Raw genomic sequence first — 17,482 nt, 5'->3', positions numbered from 1 at the left:
GAGAGAAGTGGGTGTGGTTAAAAAAGAGCAACATGAGGATCCTTGTGGTGCTGGAACTGCCCTGTATCTTGACCGAGGTGGTGGGTATACACACCTACACGTGATACATACAGAACTAAATACATACACACAGAGAAATGAGTATAAGGAAAACTGGGGAACTCTAAGGTCAGTGGATTGTATCAATGTCAATATTTTGGTTATGATAGTATATTATTGTTTTTGCAAGATATTACCATGAGGGAAACTGGTAAAGATACACAGGATATCTCTGCATTAGTTTGTTTGATTAACTATCTCAATAAAAATGTTAATTAAAAACTAAAGTTACTAAGTCTACCCGCTATTCCCCTGCAGCAACTTGTCTTCTGTGCTCTGGGAGGCTCCTTTTAAGTGTTTCTACGTGTAGATGAAAAAGAAGATCCCACCAGAGACTTGTGTTTAAGAGTAGTTCAGATACTTTTGAGACTTCTTGTCCTCATCAACTTTGCCTTTAGCCTCAGTAGGCCTGACCCTGAGTCACTCCTTAAAACATACTGTCCTTTCCACAGCAAGGAAGGACAATTTGCCGAGACATGAAGCAGGATCCTCTGCTGCTTTTATCCTAAAGAGCAGACAATTGTTGCTAGGAAAAACTTGTGTATTGAGAATGGGTGCCAAGTTTAAAAAGTATGGACTAAGCCTGGGTCTTGAGAAGTAAAAATCAAGCACACATACAAAATTCAAAAACAGCTATTAAATAGCTTTAATGAAGGCCGGATGGTTTTGCTGAAAATGAACAATGGTTTCATTTTATCATGGAGGTATGAACATGACACTGATTAATCAACTAGTTAATTATATTTGCCCATTCCAACCACTCTAAACCTGTGACATATATGATCTGTTGCTCCAGCTTCCCTGGCAGTGGGTGCGCACAAGTGATGGATGGAGGCCACTGTTTCCTGCCATGGAATGAACTAAACCTAGTTTATTGCTATCTTGAACTCCCCAGGCTTTGACACTTGAAATTCTAATTAGTGCAGAAAAGGGCTAAGTTGAAACAGCTTGTGCTCCTTCAAGTATACCCACTCTCAGGGCCCTACAACTTAATGAGGTCTATGAAATTTAAGATCTAAAAGAGAAATCCCTGACTGGAGCAACAGCTGTACCCAGGATGATAAGGGGCTTGGGGTTAAATTAGTCCTTCCAGATAGGAGGAAGAGAACCCTAAATGGTCTGGGAAGGAAACCACAGGACCCTGGTCCACTTAGTTGTCTTGTGACCTGGAAATACTTAGACGGACCCTCTGCTCTGGGTTGTGGTGATGTCAGAGAAAAAGCAGCTGGGGTGAAAGTTAAGCAGTTGAGAGAATGAACTTATTACCCACAAGGTGTGTAGGGCAGGTGAAATGGTTTGGGGCAGTGAAAAAATCTCTCAGGAGTACTTCCTCATTGCCATTGTAGACAGTAGAGCTGGAGGCAGAGGAAGAGACCTATGACTCCTAAAAGTGCCCCCACAAAGGAAAAAAAGGAATTCCTTTGCTAGACTTAGCAGTAGGAGCAGGCTGAATGTTTGCTGAACACGTTTGGGAAAAAAAAGAGAGCAGATAATTGTCCTAATGAATGTGCAGGAGACAATAGCAGCTCCAGTGGGAGGATTATAAGCTCATTATGGTTTAATATGATGATTGATCATCTCTGCCCGCCAGCATTATCCTAGAATAGTGATGAAGGTCTGAGAGATCCATGCCAGTCACAGCTCAAGGCTAGTCACCAGAAGATAGAAAACATTTTTGTATGTCACTCGGTTTTTTCATTGTAAAAATTCAGACACTTGGCCCCAAGCCCCTAACTGTTCCTATCAACTGTCTTCCATCCCCACAACCTGCTCCACTTCTCTATGATTTCTCAGTCCTGGACTGTTTGTCCACATGCCTTTTCATCTGCTCTGGCTCCAGACCCCACCCCATTCCCACCCCTTGAGAAAATGACCACAGCTTCCAGGGTGGCAAGGGTTGAAGCAGGCCCAAAGGGCCTTCAGTGGGTACTGGCTGGCACTCGGTTCAGGTGGAAGGCCCGAGATACCTCCCGATAGGCATTTCGAAGCAGGACATAAGGGAAACAGGACTCCAGCATGTCTAGGGTCAGGAAGGAGGACTCCTCCACCACCTGGAAGAGAATGGGCCAAGAGATGAGAACCTCAGGTAGGGCATACATCTGTGACACCCTGTTCCTCTTCATTCAGTCCCTGGGCCCTCTGAAGCCCTCAGTTACAAGTAAACAGGGTTTCAAATCACACTGCCCTTCCTCCCCCACTTGGTTTAGCTCTAGGAAAGCCATGTGGCCTCCTCCCCTCCTTTTTAACGGCCCCTGTCCTCCCCACCCTCATCCACCCAGGGTTATATGAAGGACTCAGAAGCAGAAGGCAGGAAAGAGTCACTTCCCTTGTGGCAGAAAAACTCCCTTTTCTCACATTCTGGATGCTAAAGCATATGTGGGTGGGCAGCACAAATGCAGGTAAGGATAAATAAAAGTGATAATGACAAAGCTTAGCAGAGAAAGAAACAATTGCCACTGCAGGCTGAGAAAGAGGGGCCTGGAATCCACATGGGTCCTCTTGTGCTGGGCCTCAATGTCCTCCCTCCCTCTGTACAGTGCTTGTAGAACAGTAAGGATGCTGAATAAAGAAGCAGGCATGATTAATTAGTTTAATTAGAAGCCTGTGTACTGTGGTAATCCCAGCAGCCCCTACAGCCCAGCAGAAAGATAGATCAAGATGCCTGGATAAGATCGGGGGGTGGGGGGGTGTGCATATTAGCAAAGAGCAGCGCAACCCAGCATTGTCTGGAGGGTCGCCTTCTCTGAAGAAGGAACGGTGTATGTCCTTCAGTACTTGTCTCATCATGAGGTTTGGGACTAAAAGACACACTTGAGAGAGAAGTGCCCCATATCCTCTGGCAATTCATACAGATGGGCCCTCCCCAATATGGCTGGTGTTTCATGTCCTGAAAATTCACTGAAAAAAGAAAACCTACGATATCTCCTCTAACATGTTTCTCTCTCTGAAGTCCTTCCAGGTGTTAAAATTTGTAACATTCTGCTATTCTCAAACACATGCACACACAATACACACAAGTGCCAGAAGAGCAGACACTGCAGGCTGAAGGGAAGGAAATCTGCCATTAACACTGTAGGTCTGATCTTAGGTTAGATAACGGAAAAAATTTTTGCTAGGCAAGACTTTCAAACCTTAATCCAGGACAGAGATCACATCTCTTTTCCAGGATACAACCCTCAGGTACAGGGGAATGAGTGACAGCTTTAAGAAGGGTTCATAGGCCCAAGACTTCCTATTCTTTGCTCCATTAAGCACAGAAAATAACAGCTCCTAACTGGAAGATATTCTTAGTAGTTGAAACAGCCCTAGAGTGAAGGCCAAGAAATTTGGGGTTTAGTCCCAAATCTGCCCATATATTTTGGGGGAGACCTTGAATGTCATCCTTCCCTCCCTGTCCTCAGTTTCCTCACCTATGAACTGTAAGGACTGTACTAATTCCCAGGATCTGGCCTCATTCTGACATATAAGATTCCATGATTCTTTCCCCTGTGAAACTGAGGGAACTGGCTGGCAATAGTGGGGTAGACCCCAGGGACAAAAGTGCCTGGCTAGATTTGGGGCTACATTAGTAGCCTCTTAGAATACAGCTCTTTCCCCTTCAGTCATTTTCAATTTCTCTGTGGAAACATTTGCATTTAAATTGCTTTGCAGCAGCTACTCCCTCTGTCACTCCCTCCAATAAAAGTGCCTGGTCCTAGCTCTGTCCCAGCCACTCTGTAGGCCTCACTGCAATGCCACAAGGGGCAGACACCTCCTCACACTTTGGGGTTGGTAGGGGAGGGGGGAGCAAAGCAGAAGGAGGAGATCAGGCAATACAGAATCACCTCCAACTTTACAGAGGTGAAAACTGCCCAAGGAAATGAAGAGGCAGGCTTAACCATCCAGCAACTAAAATGAACAGGAGAGAGCAAGAACTACTAACATTTCTTAAGCATCTATTATGTACTAGGCACTTTCACATATTTTATCTCATGAATCCTAACCACTCTATCATAAGGATTATTGTCCTCTGTTATGGATAAAGAATCAGAGTCTCACAAAGGTTAATTAATTTGCCCAAAGTCATGATGCTCCAAAAATTGTGCTCTCTCTAGCACACTACTGGCCTTTGCCCACATTTGCCCACTTTTGCCTCCTCTGCCCTCTTACCCCTCACCACACACACCCCCACACACATAGTCTTATGTTCATTCTCTTCTCTTCTCCATCAGAATCCTTAATCAGCCCAACCTAAGCCTTTTTCTAGCAAAAGAAATTGAGACACAGATACCACTGTGCCTGTGTATTTAAAGGAAACCAGGGGCACTCCCAGGAGTGCGTTCCCCTAACATTTGTGGTCCTAGGCCGGGAGTCCAAATGGAAGCCCACATTCATATGACTAACTAAATCAAATAAACTATTACATTCTATATTTCAACCTTCACAATATACTTTTATAATTTTATGGAGGCCAGGTTTGAATTAGGAATTCTTAGACTCCTCAGAGATCTGCACCAGATCAGGGGAGCAGGAACCAGCCCATCTGCAGGGTTTTGTGTGCACATGTAGACTTCTATCTGCACAGCTAAACTCTAGCCATACATTCCTTGGATACTAGAGACATATCCACTGGCAGCAGTCTGCCTCAGTAGGTCACTTATGGAAGAAGCTCTGCACAAGCCCTACAAGTGGGCTGGAGCTGCTTAACAGAGAATTCTGAGGTCCAAGAAATTTTAGCGTGGACTTCGAGGTGGAGTGCAGCCTCCAGGTGGGCATATCCTCTCCCCATTGGCCAGAGGAGGGCCTCTTAGACCCAGGGCCCAGGGCAGGAGCCCCTCCTGTCCACATCTAAGTACAGTACTAACCTGGAGAATCGGACTTTTAGAGCAAAACAATGAGTAAGTATGTTGAGGAGAGAAAACAGAGTCATGAGGAAAAGAGTTTTAAAAAATTAACTGAATCAGAGTTCCCAGAACTTTCTGCCAAAGTAGGAGAAAGCCCACAGCTTGGGAAGAAAGGAGACAAGATAGCAGGAGCTGCCTGATGCATGGTTCACCTGGCTCCTAGCCTTACAGCTTTTCACCTAAAATCCCTTCCTCCTCTGAGCCCTCCTGCCCCCTCCCCCAGTTCAGCTCTGTGCTATTTCGCACCCTCTTCATAATACTCTTAAGGACAAGAAATACAGTGTTATGAAGTGGTCATGTAAAACCAAACATGCACTAAACAAATAGTTATGGATGAGGGACACAGCTGCCCCACCAGGTCAGACTCAAGAACATTGCAGGAAAAGGCACTCAGTCAGCTAAAGGCCAGGAAGGCCCTGTCCTGCAGAGAAGCCCTTGAAGACTCTACCTTGAGATTACAGAACAAATCTAGAATGTTAACCAGAATATGAAGACGAGACCCAGAAGGTCAGGCAGAATTAAGTTCTTAGTTAATCCTTTTGAGCGATGACAATACCAGGGACCGAAAGACCTTAAAAAGAAGTCTCCCTGCCCTGGCCAGGTGGCTCAGTTGGTTGGAGCATCATCTCATACACCAAAAGGTTGTGGGTTCGATCCCCGGCCAGGGCACATACTAGGTTGCAGGTTCAATCCCCAGTCAGGATACATAGGGGAAGCAACCAATCTATGTTTCTCTCTCTCTCTCCCTTATTCTCTCTCTAAAAATTAATAAACATATCCTTGAGCAAAGGTTTGTAAAAAAAAAATGTGGGGGCGGGGGGGAATATCCTCTGGCTCTCCTTCTCTCTTTCCCCAAAGCAAATTAAACAAGATACATACCAAGCGCATGAGCAGAGAAATGGATTCCCGATTTCTGGTTTTAATCTTGTCAGTCTCCTGGCCCAGCTGTAGGAGGCTGACAGACGCCACCTGTAAGGGAAGAGTTTGTAAAGGAAGCAGATTTTTATGGAGGTCAGAATAGGACAGCCTCGGGCTACAGGAAGTTAAAAGATCAAGGAGGAAAGTTAAAAAGTGCTGGGATGTTTCTGGAAACTCAGGGCAGACAAAGTGGCAAATTCCCCAGGTTTCAGAGATGCACATTGCCTATAAACCAGCCAGTGCAGACAACAGGAGGCTGCCTGGGGCGCTGGGGGAGAGGTTGCAGGGGCGGGGAAAGAACCTAGGAGAAAGGCAGTAATACTGTAAGCCAGGAGATTAATCTCTTTTCCTAGGCAGCCTCCAGACCCACACTTCACCCGGCTGTTTACGGCTGACTCCCCACCGGACAGACAGAGCTGGGCCTCTGATTCAGACACAGTGCTCTTGGTATTCTCCTCCTGTCTTTCAATTTTTTTTTTCCAAACAAATTGGACACAGCCTGCAGTAGAACCAGCTGCCTGGTTATTCTAGAAGCACCAGTCCCTAGAAATCTAGACCAGTGGTTCTCCAAGTGCGATCCCGGGATGAGCCACATCAACACAACCTGGGAACTTGGAAATGTGAATTTTCCAGCCACATCTCTAATCCACTGATTCAGAAATTCTCTAAGTGGTTCTGATTTATGCTAAAATTTGAAAATTTGAAAAAAGTTTGGCTTTTTTTCAGTATTGTGCTTCAGATCTCCTGGAGATCTTATTAAAAACAGAAGCCTGGAGTCACCCTAGGACATGCTAATTCAGTAGAACTGGTATAGGACTGGAAATCTGTGTTTGGACAAGCTCATTGGGATTCTAATGCACATGAAGGTAGTGAATCATGCACTCAGTTTAACTGCTCTATCTAATAAATGGAAAGACTGAGGCCCCAAAAGTTTGGCTCTTCAGAGGTCATACAAATTCTTAGTGGCAGATCCAGAAATAGCACTCAAATTTTCTGACTCAGTCCAATGCTCTTCCCAAATATTTGGGCAGAGGCTGAATACTAGCTGTTAGGGAACTTAAAAGAAACTCCTGCCGTTCACAAAGTGGCCCGCGCCACTTAACGAATTGGGTGGGAGGTGAGGCTCCAAGGTCTGCTCAACAATGACTGTCTATGCATTTAAGTCAAACCATTTCTTGCCAGACTTTACAACCTTCCATTTCTTACCACCTAGACCCACTCACCACCAGAAATTCCTTGAGATGAGTTTCAATGTTCTTGTTGTAGAGTGTGAAGAGGGCAGCAGACACCTGGATGATGGCTTTGGTCAAGCAGTGACTGTTGTTGTTGTAACCTAGGTTATTATTGATAGAGAGAGAGAGAGAGAGAAACAAAAAGAAATAACAAAGTGAGTCACTCGGCCCTGACAAGCGTGGCTCAATTGCTTGAGTGTTGTCCTGCAAAGCGAATGGTCACTGGTTCAATTCTCGGTCAGGGCACATGCCTCGGTTGAGGGCCAGCATGCAAGAGGCAACCAGTTAATGTTACTCTCCCTCCCTTTCTCCCTCCAAACCCCTCTCTCTAAAAATAAGTAAATAAAATATTTTTTTAGGTGAGTCACTCCAGCTGACCCCAGCTGGGAAGTTTTCATTTTTTCAGTCTGGGCCACCCTTATTAAACACCTACAGGAGGCATTTGGGAATTAGGAGAAGGATATTCCTATGAAAGTTCACAGGAATTGAATTTTATGGATAGCATTCTCAAGAGCTTTTTGAAACAGAACTTTGCACCCAAGTCAGAAGTCTGTATTTTCCAGATAGACAACTGTCTCTATCTAGTCTACTGAGCCCAGGACAGTAACCTAAGCAACACTGGCTCCTCAGACCTACTCCTTACTTACCGTCCTTCTCAATGCTATAGAAGGAAGAGGGCTCTGTAGCCAGGAGCGGGAGGGAAACTGCAAGAAAGATCAAGAGCAGGCAGGCCACCTTATATTCTTCCTCAGGGGATGACGTATCTGGTAAGAAGGCAAAGAGGAGAAGTAAGGTCCGCCATCAGGAATCATCCTCTCCAAGGGTCCTGCTTCACAGACTTACTGAGGATCATAGAAGAAAATATCTACACATACACTTTACAAAGCACCATAGGCGAGTTGTTATTGCTGAAGGCAACAGGACTAGCCTCCACTTACAGTGAGGGACCTGGGTCCTTGGAGTCCTCCTCTGGTGACTGAGGAGAGCTCTTAGAAAAGTCCTCAGCCGACAAGCAGTCTGAGGACACTGTCACCTGTGATGGGGTGGAGAAGCAGGAAGGAGAGGAAAGAGTCTCACCAAAACCAAGAGAGGAGGGAGGACCAGTCTGGCAATTTTGAAAGGGCTTAATGCTGGCCACTTGGTTCCATCCTATTCTGAGTGTGCATGAGTATGAACGTGCTAATCAGAGGAAACATGAAATGGAAACTATGAGAGACGAGTGTGAGACCTGGGGAAGAAGTGAGTAGTGTCATGGTGATTACATGGGACGAGAGAGCACTAGATCACTCTGGGGAACTCAGATGCTATACCACACAACTCAGCATGAAACTATATAATACCGTGTATTGTTCTCTCATTCGCATTCATTTTACTTTCCCAACCAGATTGTAAGTTCTTTCAAGCACTTGCTGAGCATCAAAAAAGACTCTCACTTAATACTTTTTAGCTAATTTCAGGTCAACTGATTGGATTCTGACTAGAAATCTAAATTGTCTGTGTAAGTATTGATATTTTGTGGGGGTTAGGGACCACACTTTAAGTCTTTCCTTAGCTCCCACCTTAAAGCTTCTGAATTCACAATCCTAAACAAAAGGCTTCTTTGACATTGGCATTTTTCCACCCAGAAATATGACCCAAGCCCTCCCTTGCCCCCTTTCCCCAATTTTACCAGCTTTCAGATTAGCAACGGCTGCCACCAGGGCTGGGTCAATGTCACAGCCCACTCCTGCAGCAGATGCCAGCTCAAAGATACTCAGAGTCACCTGGTAGAGAAGAAACCGACAATCTGGAGATGATTCCCAGGAGAGACGTACTTGGCAAAAGCTATAGGACATCAGGATTCCTAGATCACAGATTTTAAACTTTTGTTGTACTACCTCCTTTTCTAGGTATTCCTTTCACAGCTCTCCCTAATCTACAGGGAGAAAAACCCAAGTGCTTTAGCTTGGCCTTCCCATACACCATAGTACAAATTTACTTTCTCAACTTTATTTCCCCAAACACTTCTTACAGTCAATGAAGCCAGGGTAATTTATTCACTCATCAAACTACAATTTACTTCCTTCCTTCCATACTTTGGTTCATGTGCTTGCCTCTTCCAGAGTATCCTTTCCCTTCCTCTGCTAATATCTAGGTGAAACCCATTCCTTGAGACTTAACTCAAATCTCATATTCTCTGTGAAGCCCTGATTATTTCAGCCCAGACCCCTATCTCCCTCCTTGAACTGGTACCTCTGACTTAGCACTGGTCACACACAGCACCTGGTAATTTCAGTTATCTTTTCAGATAGGAGGTGAAACATATATGGCTTATGTAATCAACTAGATTATAATTAAAAACAAAAGCCAAAAAGCCCCATTGCATGGAGAAGAGAGAAAAAGACTTTGGAGTGAGAAGATCTGGGTTCAAATTCTAACACCACCAGTTAATAAATATGTGACCTTGGCTAAAATTTACTTAACCTCTTTGAGCCTTGGTATTCTCATCTGTAAAAATGGAATAATAGTACTTACCTCTCAGAATCATTGTGAAAATTAAATTAGACCACACATATAAAGCACCTACCCTAGGGACTAACGGAATAACTGATAGACAAATAAACATTAATTCCTTTTCCTTCTTCCTTTATCTCAAAGCTAGAAACCTTGCATTTCTTTTTATCCTCTCTAGTTTTAACACAATGCTAAGCACATAAAAGGCACCTGATTAATATTTATTGATTAATACCTGAATTCCTCATTGTTCTTAGAATCAGGTTCCCAAGACATAGCCTTAAAACCCCCTACTCCTACACTAAGTACTTATACCCATTTTGAAGTTTAAAAAAAGACTTTAAAATGTTCTGAGAGAACACAGATAATTGTTTCAATAATAAACAGCTAAGTAGAGTATTATATGCAAAGACCCCACAAACATAACCATGTATACACACTTTACTTATGGTACTCAACACAGAGGCAAACCTTAATCATATTCTGCTTTGTCCTTTGTTTAAATTCCCTACTAACTAGATGACCCTGCTCACGGCAACATGGCCTAGTAGATCAGGTACCTGGTCCATGGCCTGTGGTTTTTTGGATCAAGAAAGCGGTGATTGAAGTGGTCTTATTTTTCTATTCTCCTAATCTTTGTACCCCTCTGAGGCACTAACAGAATCTCTGATGGACAGATCATTCCCCTCTCCACCTCCACCTGCTTATTTTCACAAGCAGGCAGAGCCTAAAGCTCAGGGCTGTCCAGGAGATATCAGCAAGACTAGCTCATGACAGGCTAGAGCATTCAACCTCAACATCAGCAACTGCCAGAAATCCAGGCTCACTGTAAAATTGTAAAATCAAACACTGGTCAAAAGGGGCAGCCAACCAGTGAAACATCGTCGGTTCATGGTCCCCATGACCATTTGACCCTCATCTGATTTTACACAGACAGAGGAGGATAGTTCCCAGTTCTTTTGATCTAGAAGTAAGGATGGTTTGTTTGTTTTTTTTGTTTGTTTGTTTGTTTCTCTTAAGATTTTATTTACTTTTTTTCTTTCTTTTTTTTAAAGAGAGCAGTGAAGGAAGGGAGAAAGAGAGGGAGAGAAACATGGTTGCCTCTCCCATGCCCTCAACTGGGGACCTGGCCTGCAACTCAGGCATGTGCCCTGACTAGGAATTGAACCCTCAGCCTTTTTTGGTTCACAGGCCAGCCCTCAATCCACTGAGCCACACCAGCCAGGGCAGGATGTTTTCCTTAACATCTAATTTTAATTCTTCCTGCTAACCAGTTCCCTCTTATCACAAACTTCCCTCTGTGAAAAGAATCAACAAAAGAAGTAGCCTGTCCTGTGCATTTGAAGGCCCTTGTTCCCAACCTTCAGCTGTATTTCCTGCGTAGCATATTTGTTTGTTACAGGCAATTCAAAAAACAAAGGAGAAGAAGGGGAAAGGATGTTTAACTTAGGATGTCTACAAAAGCCCCTCTTTCTTTCACCACCTCTGTAGTGAATGGAGCCTGAGGCAGGTGACATGGATAGAGGAATCAGAAGGCTTCAAAACTAGGGGAAAGAAAAGGCCAGAAAAAGAAAGGAAACTGACAGCAGTCAGGGTGGGTGGGAATGGAAGGAACAAATCTTTTTACAAGAGGCACCTAAGCTCCTGACCAAAGAGAGAACTTGTATGTACATATTAAGTGAAAACCTACAGACACTGTCCTAGAGCTTACCCCTCTCCCTCCTGTGATGTTTCCCAGGCGCCACAGGCTCTCCCAGGCTCCCACTCTCCCCATCCCCCCATGTCTCCCCAGCTCTGCCCTTTCTCTCCAAGGTTACTCGTCTGACCAATGCCCCTCTCTCTCTTCACAAAATCTCCCCGTATTTTCCTATTCTAATCCTGGTTCTTCTTCCTACAGTATTCTTCAGAGCCCTCTCTCCCTTACAAGATCCTAGCTACATCCTTTTCAACAACAAATCTCCTAATTGGGTTCCATTTTGTACTCCCCTTTACCTTGATGTCTGTGTCTGGAGTGACAAACTCCTTCAGGCACTCGATGGGACCCATAAGAAATGGGCAGTGGGAGGAGAAAACCTGGAGGAAAGAGGAGATAAATGAATCCACAGAACAGTGGCCAATGCCTTCAAAAATAGGTTAAAACAAACAAAAAAAGGAACCTCAGCTTAAATAAACTTCCCACCCCTCCCCTTATGCCTTAGGTTTCCTCAGCTCATCGATCCCCAGAGATGTTCCAGGACTTCTACCAAATTAAGCTCCTTTCTCCTCAAAGCTCACCAACCCTTTCCACGACTTCCCATACAAGCCATACCCACAGAGGCATCTATGATTCTGTGGCAGCCCTCTCTTCCCTACTCACCTCCCTAAGTCCCTCTTGGGCCATAGCCCGAAAACTGAGGATAACTCCAATGATGGTCATGCGCTTCAGCACATTATCAGCCCCTGGGGAGAAAGAAGAGCTTAAAGAACACAGGAGGATAGTAATGGTTTTGCTTCTTCAGACCCAGCCTAGCCCCAGATCCCCCCAAACCCCTACCATCCACAGTGCTTTTCCCACAATTCCTTCTCCCTTTAGGGGAGGTGCTCACCCGTCAGCTGAGGCAGCAGAGAAGCCATCAAGTCCGCCTTGCTGAAGTTAGATCGGATCTGAACAAGCACATCCATGTTCTCTACCACCAACTTCTGCAGCCAGGACACAGAAATACTCAGCAGGAAAAGACAAGCCCCGTGGTACCTCTTCCCCCCCCCCCCAGCCTCCTACTCCTAACCCTCCTCCCCAGGGGCTACACTTTTCACCTGGGGCCTGCTTCCACAGTACCTTCAGCTCCACAATCTGAGAGGTCACATGCCACATCAGGTTTTCACTCAGGAACTTCATGCCGTAGGGGCCCAAGAGTTCAGCCAAGGCCCTCATCTCTGAAATAGAGTTACAGGGGTCCCAGGTGGGACTCAGACGGTACTGGAGCATTTGCATAACAGCTATAGAGTAATTTGAACATTTAAAATGTTTTTCAGCAAGGAAAGGAAGTGGGAAGTTGAGGAGAAAAAGCAACCTGATGTCCTGCATTCAGGTGATAGGTCTGGCCTGCCCATGGGACAATTTATCCCCACTGGTACTCACACCAAGACTTACCACAAATGATAACTATTTACTTCACATTCTTATAAGAATCCATACTTTCCCAAGTCTCTTTCTGTGATACCTGGGTTTCAGTCTTACTGGACTGGCTGTTGTAACTTTCCTAGATATAAGACCTTAAACAAGTCACTGACCCTCTCTGAGCCTTAGTTTACTTTTTTATAAAGTGAAGAAACTAATATCTGTCCTGAATTCCTCACAGAACTGATATGAGAATAAATAAGATACATTTTAAAAACCTTAGAACACTATAAAATATATACATAAATAAGGGATTTGTATGTAATTTAACAGACAAGGGTGGGTTAAGTGCTGGTTCAAGGTCACTTAACCAAGTCAAGAGCTGATACCAGAAACCTAGCACAATGCCTTACTGCCCCTTCCTGTGTCCCAGCAGATACCACAACTAGTCCCTTATCTAAGGTCTGGCTTTTTCTGTATTCCTCCCTCCACTTTCCCTCTTTAACACCTCACTGTCCAAGTTTTCCTCTCCTTAAGCTAACTTTTCTTTTTTCATAATCAACATATATCCCCAGAGTTCCAATTTTCTTCTAAATTCTTCTTTCCTCTAGTCTGCCCCAATGCTTTATCCCTCTCTACCCAGCCTGCTTCTTGCCTTTTGTGAATCAAATAAAGCTGCCTGAGGGAATTCCATATTGGAAACACCAGTGATGGTGACAAATTCAGACAGGGAAGACCTCTAGCTGTGATTTTTGGGTATGGGCTATCCCAGCCAAGAAAAGCATGAAATACCAGAAGTAACAAGAGACCAGTAGAAAAAAGGTGAACTTAACATAGTTAATACAAGTTCAGAGGGAATTGAAAATCACAGTTCCATGCTCCAGTCTTTGAAAGCAGGACCGGTTGACCTACACCTCCACGAACAGCCGAGGATGTGGAACTGGTCACAGCAGATGACACAGAGCCTTGTCCAGAGCACATACATTTTTAGAGTCACCTATTTACAGTAGGAAGATTAAGCTGACAACTGGAAAATGATTTCCTAATGAGTCAATTTAGATAATGCTAAAATGGCTGACAAAGGAGGAAAAGGGCTGAATGTCCTTCTCCGGAGTGGATGGAAAGGAGACCTCCTTACTCTAGTCTTCTCTACTCCAGGCTAGTAACCCTAGGGCATCCTCCTCTTTCCGTCTATCTATTCTTGGCATGGTATTGTCCCATTACCATGGTAACCCAGGGAAATTGGGGTGGGGGTGGTAGAAGGGGGAATCAGCATCACCTCCTGCTGCTTGTCAGTTGTCACCAAGACCTAAAGCTGATTTTAGATGCTGCCTACAGTTTGTGGGTGGATTGATGAGCAGGGGACATCTGAAACCTCCAGCAGATGAAGAGGAGGGTCAGCTTACTGATGGAATCAGAATGAGCACAGGAAGAAGACAGAGCTGGAAAACAGAACTGCATACTCTGACTTTCATGACACCCTCAAGAAAGGGGAAGAATGAAGAGGGCAGGTCACTGAAAGGTCTCCTACCCATTCCAGACACATGTAGGAGCTATGACTTACATGGAGGAGACAGGAAGGAGGAAACAGCAGGAGAGTTCATCTATCAGTCAGTCAGTGAAACAAATCTATGAAAAAGGACCTGTATGGCTTAAAGCCCTCTTTAAAAAGGGAATGACTTCCCAACTCATTTACTACACACTTATTACCTGGCCCCCCTTTAAAACAAAAAAGCACTCTGTACACTGGGAAGCAGCACTACATAGTGATTAAGCACCTGGGTTCTGAAATTTGACCACCTTGAGCTGAAATCCCAGTTTTACCACTTATGAATGTGTGACTTTAGGCAACCTCCTTAACCTCTCTGTGTCTCAGTGTCCTCATCTATAAAGTGGGGGTAATAAGAGTATCTACCTGAAGGTTCTTGGGAGGATTAAATGAGTTAATACATGAGAACACTAATAACTTAGTCCACAATAAATGCCATTCCATTATTCCCTCATCATTATTAAATATCAGCAGTGTAAGCACTGGTTAAGGCTCTAAAATTTACATCTAAGAGAGAAGATACCATAATATCAGACTACTGTTCAATCATTGCAAGCATGAGAATGTTCTCCTTACATCTATCTTTTACCCTTCCTCCTGTTTTAGTCTCTGTAGAGATGAAAAGTAACCATTTAATATCCTTTGAAAAATAAATCCTTGAGTGCCACTGCCCAACTCCTAATACCCCTCATTTTCCCTCTCCACCTTCAACCCCCCAGGCCACTCCTCAATTCTGAGTCTTTTTTTTCCCCCTGAAAGAGAATCTAGCAGAGATGCTAAGGATAGTGTAGAATGAGCTTCTGGGAAGGTAAGAGAACGTAGATGGGGTCCATAGGCTGAGATACTATATTGAGGGGAAAGACTCAGCTCCTTGATGAGGTGACCAGGCCCGGGCCTCACCTGAGATGTCAGAGAACTCCTCTGCGCTGAAGTGTAGCTCCTCGTCTCTGGGGAGGCTGATGAAGGCCTGCATGGCTGGGGAGAAGATGATGATCCCACTGCTTGCCTGTCTAAGCAGACTTTCTAGGTACCTACAGGGTTGGCCGAAAAAGCACAGAAGATTAGTGTTCAAGCCCTTCTCCCTACCATTGCTTCCTACCACTACCACGGGGCTCAGAAAGAGAAACTCCACCAAAGGCTGGGGTGGGGAGAAGAAATTCAAAGAAGACAGTAAAACACCCTAATTAACACCCCAAACATTAGCTCAAAAACAGCTGGCAGTGATATAATTCCACTTCACCTCTAATCTACAGGGCTGTCAAATGTAATGGTGTGCACTCCCCTCCCTCAGCCTCTGCTCTTTTCCAACTACTGCGCTTGGTCTTTCTCTGTCAGGTAAGGCAAGCCCAAGGTGACAAGAAAAAAGTTCCTGCTAATTGGGTTCCTCTGAAATATACTTAGCCTTAACCTCTCCAATGAGAATATTGGACTGAAGACCTAGTATCTTGGAAGTGGGTCTCAAGTCAAACCTTCTGGACAAAGAAAAGTCCCAGGAACACTAGCCATCCAATCTCCAAATATTTCCTCCTGACCTCTGGGCAAGCTGAGAAGCCCCCTCCAGCCAGTGTCAGCAGAGGAAGGCTTGCCCAACACATGCCACTCACCCAGGCACTAGCTCTGGGTTTAGTCTTACTGAGGTTTCAAGCTCACCACTAAAGTTGATTTTTTTTTCTGTTATTTTGAATTAATTGTTCAAAAGTTTGAAACTTAAAGATGTTACATTAAAAATAAGAATTTAATAGGGCAGTGAGCAGGAGGAGCTAAGTGACAGCTGCCTCCTTTAAAGAGGCACACCCCCTCCCCCAACTACCCAAAGTTCCCACCTAGCCCACAACACCCAAGTCCTTTACCTCCAGGGTCCCTGTTGGTATTGGCATTTGCAAACCTTATCTGTCTTTCTGCCTACCCAGGGGGTTCTTTGTACCCTGAGTTCTGCTAAACAGATACTGGATTAAGAGCGCCACCCAGTGGCTTGGGGAAGTAGAAACCTGGCTCCTTTCCTTAAATTTTAAAAGAAATATTGCTCCTACCTCCTCTGATTTGGGGGAGGAGGCCCCCTTCCCATTAAGAACAATCTACTAGAGAAACGGTCACATCTGGGATTGAAGAGATAGTGTTCTGGAGAGATAATGTTAGAGTGGTTTTCAGAGGAAGAAGCTGGGTGAAAGAGAAACAAAAGAACTTCAAGAAGTGGAAGAGAGATCCTTTGAAATTAAAACAGAATACAGAAAAGGAAGGTTGGGAACTGGAAATTAAGAGGAAAAATGCCAAACTGCTACAGAGTAGGTCAATGGATGTTACAGGAAAGTTTAGAAAGAAACCTCTTGGTGGACAGAAGGTGCTCCACTGCATTGTTCCAATCCTCAAGCAGAAACAAGCTTCACTTGAGGGTCTGTAACCCTGGGAGCTAAAGTGCCTGGCCCCGAATCATGCTGGGCTAAGGAAAAAGTGCTCACAAAGAGGTAGGGCAGAGTGAAGATAAACAACACTGACCAATTTGTGTAGAGAGTGGTGATAGTCTGTTCCCCACATGAGTCCAGTGGCTGTGTCTGTTGCAGGAGGGCATTGCGGATGACTCTGGAAACATCTGCACCCAAAAACTGGGCCAGTGACTGTATGAAACTGATGTATGCTTTGACTCCGGCCAATAGCTCAGAAGGCCTTGCAATTTCCTGGGTCGTGGCATTGTAGCCAGCCAGACTCACAATGGCTCTAGATGACAAAACATAATTAAAATCATAATGGTAAACATAGTAACAGTTATTGCATTTATGCTGTGTTCCAGATGCTGTGCTATGATTTTACTACATGCATTATTTCATTTAAACCTCACAGCAACCCAGTAATGTAGGTACTAATATCCCCATTTTACAGATGAAGAAACTGAGACACAGAGATATAAGTCACTTATTTTCTGTGAAGACCACACAGCTGGCCATTGGCAGAGCTGGGACTTCAATCTGATAACATCTGATTCCTAACCACTATGCTCTTCTGCCTCCTCTGGAGAAATTAACTCAGGTGGTAAATGACCTGGGCTCCCAAATATCATCTAACTCTACCTGAGAGCTCATACCACCTGCATTCTCAGGGCTAATATTTTGTCCTTTCTCCTTGCAACGAATTAGTTCCAACCACTGTCTGAAATAGAAAACCACACCTAGAAATCCTTGGGAGTGCAGTGCAATCCCTCATGGCAATGGGACGCCAG

General features: G+C 44.5%; 1 protein-coding gene across 1 annotated transcript in view; it reads right to left on the bottom strand.

The window, feature by feature from the left end:
- Positions 1–721: 721 nt before the first annotated feature.
- Positions 722–17,482, bottom strand: part of NCKAP1L (NCK associated protein 1 like) — a 38,526-nt gene continuing 21,765 nt past the window's right edge. Inside the window, exons 21-31 of the mRNA XM_090273318.1 lie at positions 16,765–16,983; positions 15,172–15,302; positions 12,441–12,538; positions 12,211–12,304; positions 11,982–12,064; positions 11,618–11,698; positions 8,802–8,895; positions 7,780–7,896; positions 7,124–7,233; positions 5,862–5,951; positions 722–2,150 (exon numbers count right to left, since the gene is read on the bottom strand). Of these exons, the coding sequence (XP_090129444.1) occupies positions 2,019–2,150; positions 5,862–5,951; positions 7,124–7,233; positions 7,780–7,896; positions 8,802–8,895; positions 11,618–11,698; positions 11,982–12,064; positions 12,211–12,304; positions 12,441–12,538; positions 15,172–15,302; positions 16,765–16,983 (1,249 nt within the window). The 3' untranslated portion in view covers positions 722–2,018. The remainder of the gene's footprint in view (positions 2,151–5,861; positions 5,952–7,123; positions 7,234–7,779; positions 7,897–8,801; positions 8,896–11,617; positions 11,699–11,981; positions 12,065–12,210; positions 12,305–12,440; positions 12,539–15,171; positions 15,303–16,764; positions 16,984–17,482) is intronic.

Source organism: Furipterus horrens, unplaced genomic scaffold, assembly GCF_987537825.1.
Source record: "Furipterus horrens unplaced genomic scaffold, mFurHor1.1.pri manual_scaffold_4, whole genome shotgun sequence".
Classification (NCBI taxonomy): Eukaryota; Metazoa; Chordata; class Mammalia; order Chiroptera; family Furipteridae; genus Furipterus; species Furipterus horrens.
Note: the sequence above shows the minus strand (reverse complement) of the source record. Positions and strands in the feature narration are given on the sequence as shown.